This window comes from Neolamprologus multifasciatus, chromosome 12 (genome assembly GCF_963576455.1).
Source record: "Neolamprologus multifasciatus chromosome 12, fNeoMul1.2, whole genome shotgun sequence".
In the NCBI taxonomy this organism is placed as follows: domain Eukaryota; kingdom Metazoa; phylum Chordata; class Actinopteri; order Cichliformes; family Cichlidae; genus Neolamprologus; species Neolamprologus multifasciatus.
This window is the reverse complement of record NC_140450.1, coordinates 26,969,080-26,989,765: the sequence shown is the minus strand read 5'-3', so window position 1 is coordinate 26,989,765 and position 20,686 is coordinate 26,969,080. Positions and strand designations below refer to the sequence as shown.

Genomic DNA, 20,686 nt, shown 5'->3' with positions numbered 1-20,686 from the left:
CCTGAACTGGCGTTGTCCACCCACAGGCTTCTCCTGCTGAACACACTTCATTTGCCCATTTTAATGAGGACGAGAAGAGGCTGATCTTTACAGGAATCTGCTCTGCCCTTAGCAGGTCTTACAGCTAGTGATGTCACAGCTGGTCTCCGTTCATAATATGGTCTCATAATCTGTCTAATAACATGTTAACAACAGTAAAATCCCATCTTTCATGCGTGTCATACTAATGAGACCCTCCAGTTGCATACAGTTAAATAAGTCTGGACTACACATGTAATTTAGACATGCAAAATCAAATAAGTAAAAAAGAGAGAAACAATGGTCAGTTCTATTACTTTATAAAAATCTTTTTTGAGTAAGTAAAGTATAAATTGATGAATACTTGTGAAAAAAACAAAAACAAATGACACCTGGGAACAGTTCACGAGGAAACTGCAAAGCAGGCCAAATGTTCAGCAACTGCATGAAAAAACTTTGTGATACAAAATACATAATACAACTTTTTGCAGGACATCAAGCAAAAACAGGGGTTACTTAGATACTAGGGCTGGGTATCGTCACTGATTTCTAGAATCGATTCGATTCTGATTCACAAGGTCCCGAATCAATTCGATCCACGATTCAATTCGATTCGATTCGATTCGATTTGTATCTGGGAAATTTTGCCTCAGACCGTAAGAAATATTATAATTAAGATCAGTACATTTACATATTTTTGTATCTATAAAAAGGAAGCTGACACTCGCAAGACTTTATCAAAGGTGTGAGCATCACAGCAGATGCCTTTGTGTCAAAGTAGCTGAAGATAAAACACAGAAAAACATGAAGGTGATTTTCCTGGCCTGGGATTTTATAAAAATATTCTGCAGTAGATCAAAAACGAAAGACAACCATTATTCAACATATGAACATTACCTCTGAAGTTACAGCGGTTTTATTAGAGACACAGCTAAGCGTTTTGCATTTTGCATAATTTAAAAAAGTTTCAATTTGTTCAGTAGCCCATTGAACAGCAGAAATTAGGGGGTTTTTTTCGGAAGTAAGTAAAAGGGAAAAAAAACAGCAGCCGACAGCACTGTAAACAACGGCAGTCTTGTGCGTAACAAGCAAGCGAATAATGCAGAAAACAGATTTATAGACGGGAAACTGTTCTTGAAGTATTGTGTTCCTGCTCTCATTCATTGTTTTAGCTGTTTGGTGGTTGTTGAAATTTTGTGAGGTTTCACCTGAGATTCTGGCATTTAAATAAACAAAATAAATTTATATTAAAAATTGATTCAGGATTTTAATGAATCGACATCACGTTATCCGAGCTAGAATCGATTTTAATCAATAAATCGATTATCAAAATCCACCCCTATTAGATACTGGTGCAAACATAAATGATAAACTCATCGTTTTATGCTCCATGATATAAAGACAAAGCCCCCCTATGGCCCCTATGACTCTATATGTCTAGTGTAGACATATAGAAGAGAAATCGTCTGCAACACAATGATAGGCAATGTTTTGCAGCCCAGATCTTCATCTACAGGTGACTTTCTTTGTTCTCTATTGAATTGACTTCCTCCTCTCCTGCAGAGCAAGAGAAAGTAGAGGATATAAGTGGGCACTTAGCAAAATCCCCTCGGCTCACACATCCTCAACTCCACTGGGTTTAATCTGCATAACTACATCACTGGCTAATGTGGGCCTTTTAATTGCTCTGATAATGGTCCAGCAAAGAGCACCAGATCGACCCGCACTCAGATGTCTGTAACGGCCGCTGACGCAGTTAAGAACGCGACTGTACGTTTTAAGTGGCCCCGAGGTGGTAGTATAGCTTTAGAACACAGAGATTTGATGCGTAAACACAAACACAGATCCTGGATGTCCAGCGCTGATGTCAGCAGATCCTGCCAGACTACTTGCTGGGGGCTGGCACAATAGTGTGAAAGAGAGGGGTGTGTGGGAGGGAGCACACACACTTAGTGCTGATGGGGGGTAACAGATGTAGATGAAACAGCCTCAGAGAGGAAAGTAGCAGTCAGCCTTCATAAAGCTGATGGATTTTAGAGCCAAATGGAGAGGAACTGGTAGAGACTGGGAGGAATAAAAGGCAGGAGGCAGCAGTTCAAACAAGGAGCACAATCAACTGTTGGGAGCCGACGTTAGATTTATGAAATGGGCTTTAAATTAAACAAACAAAAAAAGACAAACTCAAGTCAGAGAGTTGTCGAAGCCAAAACATCTGCTTTGTAGTTACACGCCTGACAATTTCCTGCAACTTTCTCAGCAATTACTTCTTCTTTTCTTAAGGAAAAAACAAAACAAAAACTAATATTTCTTAGAAGTCAGTTTCAGTTCGGTAGATGTTTGTTCCCCAAGACATATAAATGGTGCTTCCAGCTCAACGCTGGCACAAAATCCACTCCATTGTTAAATCCATGTAATACTTTTCCCTATACAACATTCAGACGTGACAAAAGCAGGACATATATTTTTTTTAATCAAATTTAAAAAGTTATCTTGTTTGCATATGTTTGACAGTGTTTCCAGCAAATCATGTGGAAAAGACGGGTACATTTACAATTATGTGTGTTCAAATGAAGCGTTAACAGTGGTTGAGTCCAGTGTGAAACAGGGTTTGCAATGAACCAAGGCAACACACACTCACACCTCTCTCATACACACACACAGTGCAAAGCAATTCGGTGAAGACAAATATTCTGAAATAAACCATCATGAGGACTCAGATTAAGCTCAAGTGATGAGCGGATCAGTGAAAGGACACACATGCACAAAAATAAAGTAATGGTTAATTTTCACATTTCATTTACAAATAAATGGCAACTTCAATCTGTATACCCCTTCCTCTATCCAGCTACAGACATAAATAAATTAAATAATTATTATTTGGATTATTCATTATTTATATGATGATATCAGAGGCACGATAGCTAAGGCTCGTCTCTGTTCAGACATATGCGGATCACATATAAACTCAGGCTAAGAGTGAATGAAAGCAAGAAAACAAGGCACGACGTTTGCACAACGTAACAATCATTCAGAGGTTTGGAGAGATGATAGCTCCACTGAGCAGCTGTCTGGGGGATGGAGACAAAAACCCACTTCTTGTATGTTTATTGTTGTGAACTGACAATGCAGAGAACCAGCTGAGGAATAATGAGAGCTTAACTGTGTGACCCCCGCCATTCTTTTCACAGATAAAACACGTGCTTGGGTTTTTTTTGTTTTTGTTTTGCAAAACTGCTTTTATAGTAATTTTTTTTAGAAACAGGAACTGTTATTACTACAGAATACAACTTCAGTGTGTGACATTGCAGAAAATAGAAATAAGGAAGAAGTCACTTCTCCAATCTCCAAGTGGCTTTGTGACCCATTCAGCTTCAAGTTGTCACACCAGAGCACACTCTGGTCTGGGATATGCCTGGTCATAGTTTTTGCTCTCTTGTTTTGGTAGTTGTGGATTTCGGTGGAGATTCATCGTCGGGTTTTGAGTTTCTCCGGCAGTCTCGCCACAGACTTGTCCTTGCTAGCAGTGAGCAACATGTCGCTTTTATGTTTATTTAGCCACACAGTAATACTGTTCCCACAGTAATAACTCGGGGCCCCACAGTCTTAAAGGAAAAGCCCACATACGTGTCTTTACTCCAAAGTACCATGTTATTGCATAGCTACTAATCTCGAAAGCGTTCTTTGCTCTCTGTGATAAGCGTCGCAGAAACACCGGTGGTTTTAAGGAAATTATGACGAGCGATCAGTAACAAACAGCAGCGTGAACATTTGTTCAGAGAAGAGATTCCCGGACGGGGCAAGAGTACCTAAGGTCAGATCAGAGAAATAAGAAAAAGGTCCTGAATGACACCTTTGGTTCAGAGGCACTCCGAGTTGTCAACATGCATGTGACCCCCCCAAAAAACTAAATATATCCGAAACTCAACATGCAGAGTTAAATAAAAGAAAGAAAGAAAGAGATCGCAAGGAGGTCCTTGATGATGATGGAATCCAATTAACACGGCAGCTTCAGTCCACACTTGAGTCATCTGAGCTGTCCATGTCCACTTCTTCCCACGAAGCCTTGGTGCGTTGCTCCCAGCTTCTGGCCTGGGCAATCACAGCGGGGGTCATGAGCGCCACACAGGCTGCCAGGCCGGAGACATGCGCCTTAAACTCCGTGCCGTTTTTCCACTCGTCTTTGTCGGCGTTGTACACGTGAACGTATTTCATCCTGTTGCCTTTGTCATGCGTACGCCCTCCCACGACATAGATGTGACTGTCCAGCACAGCTATGCCGGGTTCTCCGTGGCCCGCAGGGAGGGGGGACATTAAAGACCAGGAGTTGGCTGTGGGGTTAAAGCACGCTACCTGAAATTGAAGAAAAAAATAAAGCGAGCAATAAATGACTTTTTATTTCATAAAAGTGCTGCAGGAAGAGCATCAAAACGTGCCGCTCTGGCTCGTACAGAAATTAATTTAATTAGCTTGAGAAGTCAAAGCTTCTGGCCTGTATTAGTATGCAAAATAATGTCGGTCTAGAAAAGGCCATGGAATATTTTCAAATTTAAATTCATACTATAGGAGGAAAAAAACAGAGGTGAGCAGGCTGAAAAAGAGGCAATACTTTAAACTGCATAAGAAGCAAAGAGCCAACGATAAACAGCTGCGATCACTCAGGACGATACCTTCAGGACATCCCTCCTGTATCCGCGCTCGTCATTACTTCCTCCAATAACGTACATGCGGCCGTTAACGGCTGCCATGCCGTGCCACGCCCGCTCCACCGGGCCCTCTGCGCACCCTGTCCAGCGATTGGCTGCTGGGTCAAAACAGCAAGTCTCTCTGAGGTACGCCACGCCTCGGCGCCCACACGTTATATAAATCTTTCCATCCACCACTGCTCCAGCATGGGCATACACCTGAAAGGGTAGATTAGTATTACAGTGGATGTAGGCCTCAGCACAAATGCGAGTAAGCAGCACCATCATGTGGACAGTAGAAGAATCACATGCACTCATTTTCAATCTTTCACACCTTCAGGTTTCCATACCTCTCTCTTTAGAGGAGACACAAACTCCCATGTGTCTTTGTGTGGGTCATAACGCTCCACCGACTCCAGCTCGTGGTTGTAGTCTCGTCCTCCAATGGCATAAATATGGCCGCCCACAACACAAACACAGTGGTCGGCATGCTGCTGCTGCAGAGGCTGGATGGTGTGCCACTTGTTGTGACGGGGGTCGTATCTGGAAAGAGCAGACAAGTCTCAGAACGGTGAAGAAGAACCTTAAATGAAAGATGAGCTCATTTGGAAGCAAAGTGGAAACTCTATTAAAACAAAACAGAACCGTTAGGTTTCTATTGATATCGTTTTAAAAATCTTTAAAGATTTAGCAGCTCTTTTGTTGTTTTTTTCCGTCTTAAAGCAATGAGCCAATCCCCTTTACTCTAACCTGTACTCAGTTCACTCCTTCAATTTCCAATGTTCATATAAAAAAGGCACTGGCAACATTATTAAATGATTTTTAGTTGGGGATGTTTGTGTGCAAAGTCTCAGCATGAAGTCAACTTTCTTCCCCCCCACCTCCCACCAGCCCTGTCAACTGGTGTTAAAGCTCAGAAATTACGAATATTCAGCTCCATGACTTTATGATGCGGTGCACAAGTCAGTAAGACATCTGACGCCAGCAAGTAACATCAGTAATGTGTCAGCTAAAGAAACGCCTCCAGAGACTGACAGCTGCTCAGAAATCCTCCACCACAGTAACTGTGAGTCAGAGAACACCCCTGGAGCGATGTATTTAGTATCTTTACACTGTATTAAAAGCATCTAAATTAAACTATAAATATCAGCGTTAGTTTACTTGAATCAAACCTGTATCCCAATCTGCATCTAATTAACGCTTGAGCCCTTTGTGGGGTTTAATGTTAGTCGCTGTTGTGGCAAACTACTAGTAAAGATAATCTCCCTCACCAGAACAGCAGTGTAAGCACATCATATTGACCATTCAGACCGGTAAACAGGAAGAGCAGGTTCGCTTACTTAAAGAACATCTCTGAAAGACCAGAGAGTTCTTTGCTCGGGCTCACAATCATGTGAAAGCGTCACTGAAAATAACACCTGAGTATGAGGCAGTCATGCTGCAACATAATGGAGACAGCATCAAAAGAGCATCAAACATCACCGGAGGATGCCGAGCAAAAAAGGATGAAATCACAAAAGGTGTGTGAACCTGCTTTTCAAGCAAATCTGGCTTTTACGACAAGTCATTTTCTGCTTGTCCAGAAGAAAACTCCCTCCCTGATATTTCTGCAGCTGTGTCTCCTTTCAAAGCTCCCAAATCACCACAGTATTGTGAATGCTGGAGGTGTGGATGTACCTAAACGGATGTTGTCAAAATATAAACTGTGAACACATCATTTAAAAAGCAAACACGGAGAAAAAGTTCTTTAAGATACTGAATAACTGTAACTTGGAAAATCTACATTTCCATGACAACTAGGCAAACTCCATCTGCTGGCAAAGATCCTCAAACTCCTTCCTTCCTTCCTTTTATCGTCTCGAGGATCAAATCATGCAAATGAAAGTCCAGAGCCTCCTGTAAGATTGCTTCCTGTATTTTTAATTTAAAAATTCAACAGTAATAAACTGATTAATGAGATTAATCAGCTGCAGCTCTAACTCCACCACAAAAATGAACCATAAAGGGCGTATGATAGGCTCTCACCTCCAGCAGCGGGTCTCTGCATGAAATCCACTGGTGTTCATGTCCCCGCCAATAAGATAAACAAAGTTGTTGAGCACGGCGATGCCCTGGTTGGACATCCGGGGAGTGTGAGCTGCAGTGAGACTCCTCCACTCCCCCCAGCTTGGGTGAAACACCTGAAACAGGTGATCGGTGTATGCGAGGGAGCTGGAACTAAACATTCCCCCGAAGCCCAGTATGCAGTGGAAAGTGGACCGCGGCTGGGTGAGAGGAGTCTGGAGGACAGGCTGCAGGAGCTCCTGCTCGTGGTAGCGCAGTGCAGCTGAAACAGAATCCTTCAGCGGACACTGCTTCAGTCTGTTGTGCAATCTCTGCAACATGTGCTTCTCAATCAGGCAAAACCGCACTGCGTCGAGCATCTTGAGATTGTCCTTCAGGTGAGGGAGACAGAAACATAAATGCAACACTTTAATAGAGTGTAATTAAGATGTGTGCTTTATTTAGATAGATGAGTATAAATGCAGACACACCTTTGGACTGACCTGCAAGTACACCTGGTCAGTTTCCACCTGCTCAGGACTGTAATGATAATGAAGCGCTGCCTCGTACACCTCATTCTCGCTGTTCACCTGGAGCTCGTCGCTGCTCAGCGCACTGAACACTTCATCCTGGGGCAGCTGTCGGTACACATCTGTTCGGGACAACGTCTGAATGTTGCTGAGCATGAAGGAGTGCACTTTGGCCTTCAGCTGTTGCAGTGCGTAGAGATCGGCCAGGTGATACAGCTCTAAAATGTTGCTCTCGTCCATCCAAGAGAAAAGGAAATCACAGCAGAATCCTATGACATTCTCGAGCTGGAAAACACAAAAGCTGCACAGGTTAACTGAAAAAATTTAAAAAACAAAAAACAAAATAAGAAATAAGTAGGAACAACAACCTACTTGTACAAGTGTGGCAGCTATCAGGACTTCCTGCACGCACTCTGGGTCTAAGTCAATCTCTGACGTGTAGATGTAATCAAGTATTTTCTTCATGGCCATGTAGGACACTCCATGAATTGCAATCTCCTTTTGCTGTGTTTCCCGGAGGCCTCCTGCAAACATCCCCCTAGTGGAGAAGGGTAATAAAGTATTATGCTGGGTCATCCTGGTCGCCCAGTAATGATAAGACTCACACCCTATCATAAGGGAGAGATGTAGCAACTTAAAGAACATTGAATTCAAATGTATGGGAGAAAAAGCAAAAATGGTGCCAGCAAAGGGAGAAAAGGCCTTATTTTAGGATAAGCCAGCAAACTGTTTTTAATATAACTGATTATTCTATATACGCACTTTTATGGTCATATTTACCAGTGAAATGAAATTTAATTTGACAATGCTTAATGGAAAATCATTATCTGTAAGGGGGTTAGAGGGCAACCTGTCAAGAGCAGAGCCTGGGAGTTTACTGACACGTTGCATTACCCTGAAAATATTCTGCAGTCCTGCACTGACTACAAACAAGCATTCAAAACAAAAATGTTGCATTGACTCTTGGCTTATGCACACTGCAGGCTGAACGTCTGAAATGTTTCTCTTACAGTTTCAGTTTGAGACATGATGTAGGAAAGAAATCGCAAGTAAAAGTAAAATTCACCACAGACCTAAAACAAACTGCAGCTATGTCACCTGACTGGTTTAACTAGCTGATGAAACATTTGGGGAGATTAAAACACAGATGCAACATTGGGCCTGATTGTGTTGTCAAAATCAGGCGCAATGTTGCAATCAGCTGAACCAGCTGCCCTACATCGAGTGCGAGTGAGTCAAATCACTGCTGACTCCTCACAGCAAGAAGGTTCCTGCTTTGAACCTGCCAGCTGTTTGTGTCTGCATGTTCTCTTGTGTGAATTTGTGGCTTCTTCCCACAATCCAAGGACATGCATGTTAGATTAACTATTTAATGTAAACCAGCTCCAGGTGTGAATGTATGTGTAGTTGTTTATTTCTCTTTGTGGGAGTCCCGTGACGGACTGGCAGCGTCCCCAGGGTGTATCCCGCCTGTCACCCTATGACATTTGGGACAGGCTCCAGCCCCAGAATTGGATAAGCAGTTAATAAAATGAACAGAAGGATGGGTTGACGAGTCCATCTTTTTATCTCTGCTTCACACAGACATCTGCAATGTTTCCATTGTTGTTAACATTTCCAGGCTGTTATGGAGTAACTCAAGTGAATAAGAACACTTATGCTCAGACACTGACTGTGATCTGACGAACAGATAGCCAGGAACAAATACCAACTAGTTAGGTTTTTACACATTTTTGAATCTATAGCATTACCGCACAGTAACTATGCTCACAGTAATACACTCGAAATTATCTGGTGGTGACATTTGTATTCCAGTTACAATAGCTCTATGGTGACCTTGTAAGCAGTGGACTTAAAGGAACAAGTGACTCTGGTTTTATTACCACTAAATGTTTTCAAGTTTTAGGCTTTAGATGGTAATAAAAACAAACCAGAGTTATATCACAGAGAAAGAACTCTTTAATTTTTTTAAAAAGTTAAATCACCTCCACAGAAGTTTTGATGTGACTACAGTACGCAGGGAAAGACTAAATCACAGGTGCAATTCAAGGCCTCTGAGGGCAAAGCACTGAGGTTCAAGCAATCATGTGACTGGTGGCAGAACCCAAAATATGCAAACCACTAGTAATCATATGACAATGTTGCTGAGCTTGAGGATACATTGGGTTTCAACTGGACTGTGCAAAATGCCTAGGCTGTGTCTTGTGACACGGGGTGCCAGAGTAACTGGTCAGATTTGCTAGTAAACACATTAGCATATGTTGTGGTGTGTGTTATAGGAAACAACTTATTCATTCACTAGCCTGGAGGTGGCTGACTATTTTGATGGTCAATGGCATGCATATGAATGCTCTTGTATGTAAATTTTGGATCTCTGTGGAAACAGGCGCAAAAGATTGCATACAGTACTGTCGTGTGCAGAGAGAAAACAGCAAAGTGAAGATGAAAGCAAAACAAAAAATAACTCCTGTGAGTTTTACCTGAAATAATCACAGGAGGCTGCCAATATTATACGGTGGGCTTGTATTGGGCGACTTTCCACAACCAGCACAACATCAAACAAGGTGCCACTGTGTCTGAGAGACAGTAGGCCGTCCAGCAGGCTGCAGAAATGCTCTGAACTTCTGTAGGACTGTCGGCGCAGGCGGCCTGATGACCCGGCGCGTCCCCCTACTGGACTCAGAGCTCCATCCTCAGCCATGACAGCACAGCGGCGCTCGGGCTTCATCGCGTTTGTCTGCCTGATACATACATCACGCAAAGCTGCCTTCACTTTACTTCTAAAGTGGAATCATACAGCACAGCGACATGTGGTGCAAACAGGATGAAAAATGTAGCTAGAAGCTAAAAAGGCGGTGTGGGTGACAATGCTCGCTTGCAAATGGCACTGCACAGTCAGTGTGAAATTACAGAATCATACCACATTAAATGCCGGATAAATGCTACACGTGAACCCAAAGAACTGTTAGAAAGCATATAAATTACAAACAAATCTCCCTACCTTCGGCTAGCTGTCACTCCGCAGCAGAGCTGTTAGCTAATGTTACTTTCGTATAAAAGACAGCAACCAAAACAAGCTAGAGGCTACTTAGCGCGCCAGCTAGTGCAACGCACTCTGTAACAGCAGGATGTACGCTTAAAAACACAACCAAAGCGACTGCACAGAGAAGAGTCCTCGTATTGTTCAAAACCAGACGGGTGTCTAATACTACACGGCCTCAGGAACACCTTCACTTCGGCGAACTGAGTTGCACCTGATACATAAAAACAAAGTCTGTTTACTTTTTGGTATTTTGGCGTTAGATCAACTTCCATTGGTCATTGCTGCGCTATGTCCCACCCATTTCTGAAATCGAACCAATCAGAGAAATCTTTCACATCGCCGAGAAATAAAGCGAAAGCTCCACCCTTTCCTTTAAGACGATACAAATGTATCGTTTTAAAGGAAAAGGTGGAGCTCAGCGTGTAGACATGATCATTTTTACGATGGGCCACTTTAAGAAAAAACAAACAAACATCATTTTGAGAATAAAGTCGAAATATCGAAATTATAGTCGAAAATCTATGTGGAGGAAAAAACAGTCGAAATGTGGAGATTACAGTTGAAAAGATGGTGCAGAAAGTTGCATCTGGTCAGACATAACCTCACACAAGCCTAAAAGAGTGGATTTGTTCAAAATGAAATGGCTGGTAATGGACAGATGTGATCAATGGTCACACAAGAGGATGTATGTTGTATCACACGACGACTTCTTTTTCTTCACTAACTCATCTACACAAGGCATTTTGTAGAGCGTATACACCAGCCGTGGCAGTTTGTCTCAAAACAACTGTAATCTGCACATTTCGACTTTTTTCTCGAAATTTCGACTTTATTCTTGAAATTATCAATAATATTCTTTTTTTCCTGAATATATCTGCAATCTAGTCGTTTAAAAAAGAAATGAAAATGATATGAATAAAAAATGTTTCTTTAACACTACTTTTAAAGACAAATACATGCTTGTGATATTTTCTGACACAAGATGGCGCTGCTTCCTTCTCAAACAACTTTGAAGCTTCTACCTGTCACGCCTGCACCAGGGGCTAGGAATTAGCATATTTACTACTTTGTCCCACTTTTGTGTTTATTTTGGTAAGGTTATTGCTCAGGGCAAATTGTATACAATTCACTTTATTGTGTTTTGGGAACTCTTACATAGACTGACCGATTAAAAAGCAGTAGTTAGGCTACACAATGCAAAAAGATAATATAAAGCTCTTCAAGCCATATCTGTTCTTTTTTTAAGCCTCCAGAATTTTTGCTGTCCTTCATCACAGATTGATTTCCCACAGTTTTAGAAGCATGTGCTACCAGATAGATTTTTCAAGGGAGCAAGTCATGATGCTTTTTTTGTTTTTAATTTATTGTGGCTTCCATGTTTCTTGGGCTTTACAGTTTCATTCATCTTCTGCTGACATTTTATTTTGCATACATCATTCCCTGACACTCAGAGCAGTTATTTTTCCCACCTGCAAAAAAAAAAGAAAGGAAAAAAAACACTGCTGGAATAATCCATCACTTGATGTATTTTTCTGTCCAATACACTGTACACAGCAGCACGGTGCACGGGGAAAATTGAGAGTGGGGCTTCTCCGAGGGTTTCTGTCCCGGGTGTAGAAATGCCCTTTATAAACACCAAATGAATTTTTGTTTGCATATATATTTTCCATCTGGGTGAAGAAGTGCCCTCCCACAGTCCTGTCTATAATAGATCCTGCTGCCTTTGTCTGAACAGCAAGCATACGCACTACATATACACTACTGTATTTCTGTCAGCGTCATTCTTCAACCGCTAGACCTGAAAGACTCGAGCACTCAGTTAATCAATTAGTTGTTGCAGATTTCCATTTATTTCTCTCCTGCCTTTAGGCTTTGCAGAACTGATTGGACCAAATTGATTTAAAAAAACTGAGAAGACATTTTCATATTTATTTATTTATTTATTTTCACAGCTAATTGGCTATATAAGCAAATCATTTCATTAGAGGTACTCTGATCTCCGATACTGTGGTATGACATCACTACAACCCCCCTCCCCACACACACACACACACACACACACACACACACACACACACACACACACACACACACACTAAAAATATGTCACCAGGCAATGAAGTTTTTACAAAACCAATATTGGCTTTTATTTGTCCTCTGACTTCAGGCTGATAATGTACGGCAACACTAAGTCTTTTTTTCATTTTAACTCCTAACATCAGGTGTCAAGCAGATCACATTTATCACTTCAAAGAGACAAGCATTTGCTTAATAATTTTCACATGTCTTGCTGATTAGATTTGCATAATAACAGGTGGACACTGAGTATAAAAAGAGTTTGTGGTGTGAAATATCCAGAAGTCTGCTTTTTTGTATAGTAAGTGCGGTATTACAGAAAGTACAGCATTCCAGTATACCAGCACAGCAGCATCTCCTCACATCAGGAAAAAACTAAATTAAACTGTGCAGACGACGCACATAGGAAGAGGAAGAGAAATGACAACATAATAAAAACAAAGTGGGCAGCATTTACAGAATTAACTGTGGGTGTATACCACAAACACTCAGTTAGAAAGACATAAACTGGCCCAGTCCATGACCTTGAGCTTTTATTAGCAACCCTGTTACGCAAATCCCGCAACTACTATTAATCTTCATCAAAATAATCCTCGAACAAGGCATTTTATGCTGCTGTTACTGAACATTGAGCCTGTTTTGCAGTAATGACAGGTACAGCATGTCTGCAGCCTGCATCTCAGCAGGCTGATGGACAAAAAAGGGAAAAAGAAAAGTTAAAGTACCAGGCATGCTCCACGGCGTGGCCCCCTTATCTGATAAGAGAAGGAGCTGGCAGAACAACAGACAATACAGCTGATTAGATTGGGACAGTGGAGCTCCAGTGGTGCCATTCATTCTACCTGCGCCCCATCTAAAACAGTTTCCATGCCAACTAACTGCCATCTTCAGTCTGGTGCAGGAGATGTGAGTTGTAAAATGTGGTAGAAAAACATAAAAATAGAAGAAAAGTGAGTATTTCTTGCACACGTGACTTGAATCCATAAGAGCGGGCATCGTTAGGAACGGCTTTAAAGTTCTGATGACTGAGGGCTTATTTAGGGATCCAGCATATGGTTGAGTGCTCCACAGGAAAAATGCATCATATAAAAAACATCTTGATGGTGTTTGTAATCCATTATGACTAAAACATACCTCTAGACGCAAGATGCATTTGTTAGGAAGGCTTAGTTTGCCCTGCTTCATTGTACCACACTAACTGCAGGTGAATGAAATCCACAACAGGGTAATCTTTCTTTGTCAACCTTGAGGGCACATCAGATTTTAGCGAGGACCTCTTGTGGCCAGTGTTGCCAACTTAGCGACTTTGTCGCTATATTTAGCGAGTTTTCAGACCCCCTAGCGACTTTCTTTCTAAAAAAAAGTCGCTAAAAAAAGACGTGAAAGCGCATATCGCTTTTACTCTCAACAAGCAGCGGGTGCTGTAACGCAGTCAGTTCTTCTTTTACTCTTATGCTGTTTTGTGGATCAGGTTTAAAACTACTTATAAACACACACACACAAAGTAACTCCACCAGAGTGCCTATTTCGGGTCACTTTTGCCGGTCCAAGCCCGGGTAAAGGAGCAGGGTTGGAATTGTGACCTTACAAAAAACAATAATTGCTAAAAGAAATTTAATTTGTAGTTCTAAATAAATTCTAAATGCATTTAGGACATTTTTTGCTCACTTTATGTCTCATCCACGATGTTATTTCTCTCTCCAGCAGCGTAGGTTACAATTACATTAGCATGATTAATTATGCAAATTAGGTGATGACGTCATTTAGCGACTTCTAGCGACTTTTAGGACAGCCAATAGCGATTTTCCTTACTGAGGAGTTGGCAACACTGCTTGTGGCCAGTTGCCCATACTTTGAGAACCACAGCTGCAAAGTTTGTATCAGCTAAAACCTGTCGTAAGAGCACGAAGAATGCATGGCAAGACTGTAAAATTAGATGGCTTACAAAGGAGCAGGAGCAGTGCCAAGTGAATTGTGTGTTTTGTTCGAAAGGGTGGTTATAAACTGACAGAGGTGGCAGGTGCAATTTTCCCAGGGTTACTTGGCTGTTTGAAGCGAGCAATCAATTTTCTTCCTCACCACAATCCTGCAAGACAAAACTTTTCAGGTTGTTGTTTGGTGAAGCCAAAGTCTGTGATGCACGGCTCTCCCAGAATGATGAACAGCACAGGGTCATTTACACCGCCATGAGATTTGGACAGATCTGTGTCAGTATTTTGTTGTCGTTATGAAATCATGTGGTGAGAAATCACATTTGGACACTGTAGTGGGCTTATTTGGATACAAAGAAAACAACAACAACAACAACAACAGCAACACATTTTTGAGGAATGATTAGAATTAACACAGCATGGGAAAATAGTGACCATATTAGCAGCTGAAGACAGCTAAAGCAGTGGCTCGACCTTCTTCGGGTTTGTCTGTCACTGAGGTCCGAGCCAGCTCTGGAAAAGGCAGAGATATTTCCCTGCCTCACTGGGGTAGTTAGAGAAAACTAATAATGGTGAAATATTTAAGCCTCCCAACTGTTTGCTGTTGTGGGTGGAAGGATTTCACTCACTCTCGATAAAAAAGAAGAAAACAGGGAGTACAAGTCACTCAGTTTTCTGCACTGTTCACTCAGACATCGTAAAACGCAGGGCAGCAGCCTTATAGCTTATAGCGTCTTGCAGTGACAGACAGTGGGTGGATCATCGCTTTTTCACACATGGCCCACACTTGGCAGGAGCTGGGCATTTCCCTGTGGAGAACATTATACAAGACAGCAAGCAGAGGCTTGATAACTCAACTGGACTGTCCTCTGACACATGCTCTCAAAGGAGAAGCACAGCCTGTGTGCCATATTACAGTTTGCCTATACTGCTAATGGAAAATCTAAGAAATAAAAAGTCTTTATGTCTCTGGTTTTGCATGTGCATGATATGATTTGATTGCATCATGCTGGACACAGCACAATCACACAATCAGTGATGCATGATGCTTTTAAACATTTCAGCCTCATACAGCAACACACGATGACTGGCATCCTCTCCGAATCTTGCAAAGAGGCGATGTAGCTGTGGCCAAGAACCCCGAGTGGGCGGATGGTCATATCTGCCATGTGTCAGCAGACTCATATTGAACAAATGCTTGAGTGGATCAATAACAACTTGCTGTCCCCCTGCTATCATATTATGCTGCCTCTGAATTCAGTTTTCACCTCTTGCCATTGGGGGGAGGGCTATTTTGAGGTGTGACATCTACCATTCTATTTGCAGTGACAATATTAGTGTAAATTAGGAATCCTTCGCCAGCAACAAGGAACAGGGAGGCGAAAGCCAGGCGGCAAGAAAGACTGTGCATGCTGCACACAGACATGAGCTGAGTAGAATACATATGTGGCTTGAGAAAGCAGAGAGGACATGCAGAACATTTATATGAATTAGACGAAGAGGGTCAGAGGGACTAATGCCTGCTGCTAATGCAGCTGTGATTTAATAGACCCCAATCTCGGGCTCCTCACTTGTCTATTTATTTCTCTTTTCCCTCTCAGTCTATTTGTTTTAAAATTAGGTTACCGCATGATATGAAAAGCAATTCTATAAGTAGCTTGAATCAAAATTGAAATGAGTTTTATTTTTAGCTTGCCTTATTTGCAGACTTTCCATTATGGCTGTGGCTTGGAGACTGATAAATTAGGTGAATTAAGTAAGGGAAATACCAAAGATTAGAAGACTAATACAAATATTATATGTTACGCTACATTGGGTTTAGCTAAACTGCTCTTAGCTTGAGGTTTCACGACTGACGTGGCTAACAAATTGGTGACATCACATGGGCTATGTGTCTTATATACAGTGAATTTTTTATATCAGCTCAATCACCAGAGGTGTTTGGCAATGTTTAGAGATCCAGAGTAGTGATTTAGCTAATTTAGCTTTTTTTTCTTTTTTTTTTTTTAGGTTAGCTTAAGCTAATCTGCAACTTGGCAGAAGGTCACAGCTTTATACAATCCCACTTTGTGCACTTCTGGGAAAAACTAAGCATGCCTTTAATGCTTTCATAAAACAGTAAATATCAGCCACATGCTGCATGTCATCAAATTACTTTCACCAACTGTGAGCACTGCTATAAAAACACACATTTTGTCAGATTGCTGGTCTGGAGCATTCAACTAATTAGCTCCAAGATCAGACCATGCAATGTTCAGAGATACACAACAGTTACATCTCACACTCTACAGGCCTCAGACAGCATGTTAAATGTTAAAGTTCATGACAGTACAATTACTGAAGGGTTACTGTTTGGAAGGGTTGTCAGGAGATAGCCTCCTCTCTCTAAAATGAGCATGACAGCATGGATTAGGTTTGCAAAGTTGCAACAAATCACAAGACTGCTGGAACGATGTCCTTTGGATAGACCGGAGTGCAGATGCTTGCCATAATACACAACACCATGTTTGGTGAAAACCAAATATCAGCACAAACACCTCATATCAACTGTGAGCATAGTGGTAGAGGGGTGATGATTTGGGTTTGCTTTGCAGGTCTAGGACCTGGGCAGCTTGCAGTCATTGAGTCAACCATGAACTAAATCTTTGCTAAAATTAGCTCATGCAATAGGACAATGATCCCAGTCAGACCTACCTACAACAGAATGACTGAAAAAGAGAAGAATCAAGATGCTGCAATGTCAAACCACTCAAATGCTGTGGTTGTACCTTAAGAGAGCTGTGTATACCTGAATGCCTGCAAATCTCAATGAATTGAAGCAATGATGCAAAGAAGAGTGTAAAGAAGTCATACTGCTGCTAAACGTGGTTGTATAAGCTGCTGAAACGTGCACTGTCCTGAGAAAACGTTCTTCATCACATGACCGTAGGCCTATTCTGCACAGATCAGAAAATGTTATCAATGAGTTAAAAAAAAGATTCTCTTTTTAAAACAAAACAAACTATAACTGTGAAGGACAGTAACACTATATTCAAGTTTTTGTGAAAAACATGTGGTCTCTCACCTGATTGTGAGGCATGTTTATGTTTCAATAACATTTAACAGCTCACCTTTTTCTAACTTCTAACTCTGCATCAGCTTCCACTGATTTCCAAAGGAAGCATCAGACTGCTTCACATCTAGTTGAAATCATTTCGTCCTTTTTAAAATATTATTTTTCGCTGTCCCCGAGCAGACCAAAACCAAGGTTGATGATAATAAAGCGAACCAGTGGAAACAAAGCCGTTAGCTGGAAGACACTAACAAACTCGACAGACTTGAGAGGACCACATGCAGAGTCAGCTGATGATTACCTTTGGGCTCATCACAACACCAGTGTGATCCATCTGTTACAACATAAATGTGTGACTTATTGAAATGCTGAACATTGTACTTGTCAGTGCTGAATAATGTGCACATCTTATATGTACCACCCACCTTGTGCTGCTCCTTTAAGTCACATTTTAAGCGAAGAGCACCGGGGTGAGCTCGATGTCAGATGTGATCTGTGCAACTGATGAGGGTTGTTTGTCATCGCAACTACCTGAGGCATTGTGGCATTTGCTCATTGCTGGGGTTATTTAAAGCCTCGGGGGATTTGTAGAACTGTGTTGCTGTGATGGTGTCAAGGATCACTTCAGCTTTATTCATGTAAGAGGCTGCGATACTGCAGGGGAGATTGTGTCACAGTTCAGACAGGAATTTAAAAGCACAGCACCCAAAAAAAGGCACATTTGATTTATATGTAGTTTACTAGAGGTTAGAGACAAAGGGAGCAGGCAGCGATTGGGTGTCCAACACAAACAAGCAACGACTGATATGAAAAGCAGACAATAGAGGAGAAAATTGAATATAAATAAAGGTCATGACAGAGTTTCCCTTTGTGGCTTTGACAGCAAAGTTCATGTTTATCTAGTGTTACCATTTTATTCACATGATAAATATGTTTTTGTTTTAAAAAGTTATAATGTAGGATTGCTTTATTTAAAATATATTATTGTTGGCTATTGATTTTTAGGCCAAGGGTGTCAAACATCAGGTCCTGGGGCGTAAATGTGAAGGATACAAAATGCAAAGGAGTGGATAGACTTTAAGCTTTAAATCAGGAATGTCAAACTCATTTTATATACTGACCACTTTAAGTGGACCAGACTGGTTGAACTACTTTTCAGTGAAAAGTAGTTCAACTTCATATTTAATATCACAGACATCTCAGTACAAGAAAAACAAGTTCACTTTCATATATCAGTAAGTCTCTACATGATAAAGAAAATGTTTTTGTAGTTAATAAAAGAAATCCGTCAGCGCAACTCTTTGGGCTTACATTGTAAGAAATGAATGTGTAGCCCGTTGCTCAGACTATCCTGTAATTATAAAGCAGAAAGTTTTTGTTAATTCACAAAAGATTTATTTTATGTTATTTATTTTTACTTTGCAACAAAAAAAAAAAAAGAAATCCCAGGAATTTCTATAGTGGTGAAAATGTTGCAGGATGTGGCATGGTGGAATAATTGAGAGAATTTCCCACTAAACATTGGGTTGGCATCATTTTCCATTTCAATTATTATTGGTTTGGTGTTTTTGTGGATTGTGTGGGATATAAGCCACACCAATGTAGGAGTGGAGTTTCCACTCTAGTCCAGCTATTTGGAGTTGAGTACAGGGAGTAGTTGATTGGTAATGGTTTTAGGCCTTATCTATAAAGGAGAAAACAGGAAGGAGTTTTCTTTTTCTGTAGGACACATTTGCAGCAGGGAAGCTGGTTTAAATTTGGAAACTCCAGTGAGAGAAGTGAATATTTTAAAGGAAAATAGTTTTAATCTGGCCTGGAAGGTTTTGATTTTAAAATAATCAAATGACACTGGAGGGAGGACTCGTTTTAATCAGAGTTCATGTGGATTTGTTGTCATAAAAAGACTGGATTGGAAACTGTTGGTTCAAGGAGGAAAAGCCTACTCCGGAATTGGGAGGTAACCAATGAGAGGAAATTGGTCAAGACGTGTAGAGGAGGAACTTGAGAGCTGAAGTCCCAGGATTTGATGCGGAAACCCACTCCCTAGCAAGACAAGGTTAACAATTCTGACCATGCCGGCTGTGGGCCTTGGATTGCAGGCCAGAACTGCGTCTTCAGCCACTAGTCTGCTTCAGAGGAAAAATAAATCTTGTGTACCCCATTTTCAGTTCATTTTCAGTTCAGTTTCATTAGAACTTATTGCTTTCTTGTATGGAGGCCATTTTTATGGCCCACTTAACAAAAAATAGGAACTTTTCTGTCATTTAATTGTTTTCACTACTTTGGTGTATTATCACTGTGGGGAAGGTCTTTATCAGAAAGACAAGCTGCAAAATTGATGAAATTACAGTGAAATGTCCAAAATTCCTCCAAAGTTTCCAAAGACGTCCAGTGGGCCACATGTGGTCAAAATTCTTGCCCCCGAGCGTTGTGTTTGACAACCCCGTTTAAAGCTTTTCCTATTGTTAAAGTCTCCCCCCTTACTGTTCATAGTGATTAACTAACAGATAAACAATTAAATGACAGGAAAGTCCCTGTTTTCCACTATTACAGTCCACAGTTTCAAATAATAGGAACATTTTCTGGGAACTATAAAAAACTTTACATTTCATAATTACAGGACAGTCTGAGCAACAAACTAACCACTTTTCCTGTAATTTTTCACAAAAGGTTCATCGTGTAGTTTGATGGGTACAACCCACTTAAGGTCACCATGAAATAAGTTTGACATCCTTGTTTTAGGCCAGCACATGATCATATGTGAGATTTGCTGTATTGTTTGGCAACTTTTATCATTTAGAATTTGCCAAAAACAAAAAAGGGAAAAAAAGCAAAGTTGTGTGTAAAAACTAAATACACCCATACATTTATTAAAGCATCAAATGCATAAAATAAAATAACAGTGTTCCAGATTATTTGCCAGTGATAAGACCCTCCTTTGGAGAGTGACAGGTGGGAGCTGTCTTATCCAAATCTCTCATATCTAAGATGTGGTGTTCCCATTCTTAGTGAAGTGTCTGCTGCTTTCCTGCCAAAATACAGAGCTCACTTAACACCTTAAAAATGGCAGAAGCTATGCATGAGTCTGTCAAGATGTCTAAATACTTTGAAAGAAGTCTCTCCCTTTTGAAGAAAGAAAACATTTTCTGCCAAAGTACTTTCTCAATCTGCATGTGGCAGATGCAGAAAGATTTCAATCATTCTTTGGGACCTCCTACCTCTCCGTATTCAGCCGAAGAGGAGCCTCATACCAACTGTGAATCATGGTGGTGGAAATGTTATAGTCTGAGGTTTGCTTACTGCCCTCGGGG

At 41.1% G+C, this 20,686-nt stretch overlaps 1 protein-coding gene across 3 annotated transcripts; it reads right to left on the bottom strand.

Annotated features, from left to right (window-relative positions):
* Positions 1–2,470: 2,470 nt before the first annotated feature.
* On the bottom strand, positions 2,471–10,583 carry klhl22 (kelch-like family member 22). Of its 3 annotated transcripts, XM_085180241.1 has the most exons (8): positions 10,275–10,582; positions 9,754–10,014; positions 7,646–7,811; positions 7,235–7,558; positions 6,726–7,135; positions 5,051–5,243; positions 4,686–4,919; positions 2,471–4,368 (listed from the first exon to the last, which is right to left on the bottom strand). In XM_085180241.1, exons 2-8 carry the CDS (start codon positions 9,999–10,001, stop codon positions 4,027–4,029), a joined length of 1,917 nt encoding a protein of 638 aa, XP_085036367.1. In that variant the 5' UTR covers positions 10,002–10,014; positions 10,275–10,582; the 3' UTR covers positions 2,471–4,026. The 3 variants fall into 3 exon arrangements, with proteins under 3 accessions (XP_085036367.1, XP_085036366.1, XP_085036368.1); XM_085180240.1 differs by having other exon boundaries at positions 9,754–10,583; XM_085180242.1 differs by having other exon boundaries at positions 7,247–7,558; positions 9,754–10,583.
* Positions 10,584–20,686: the final 10,103 nt, after the last annotated feature.

Excerpts from the sequence above, each read along its gene's own strand:
- klhl22 (XM_085180240.1), bottom strand. The coding sequence starts at position 10,001 with ATGAAGCCCGAGCGCCGCTGTGCTGTCATGGCTGAGGATGGAGCTCTG. Across the intron at positions 4,920-5,050 it reads TGTCTCCTCTAAAGAGAGAG|GTGTATGCCCATGCTGGAGC; the intron begins GTATGGAAACCT and ends CTACCCTTTCAG. Across the intron at positions 4,369-4,685 it reads ACAGGAGGGATGTCCTGAAG|GTAGCGTGCTTTAACCCCAC; the intron begins GTATCGTCCTGA and ends CTTCAATTTCAG.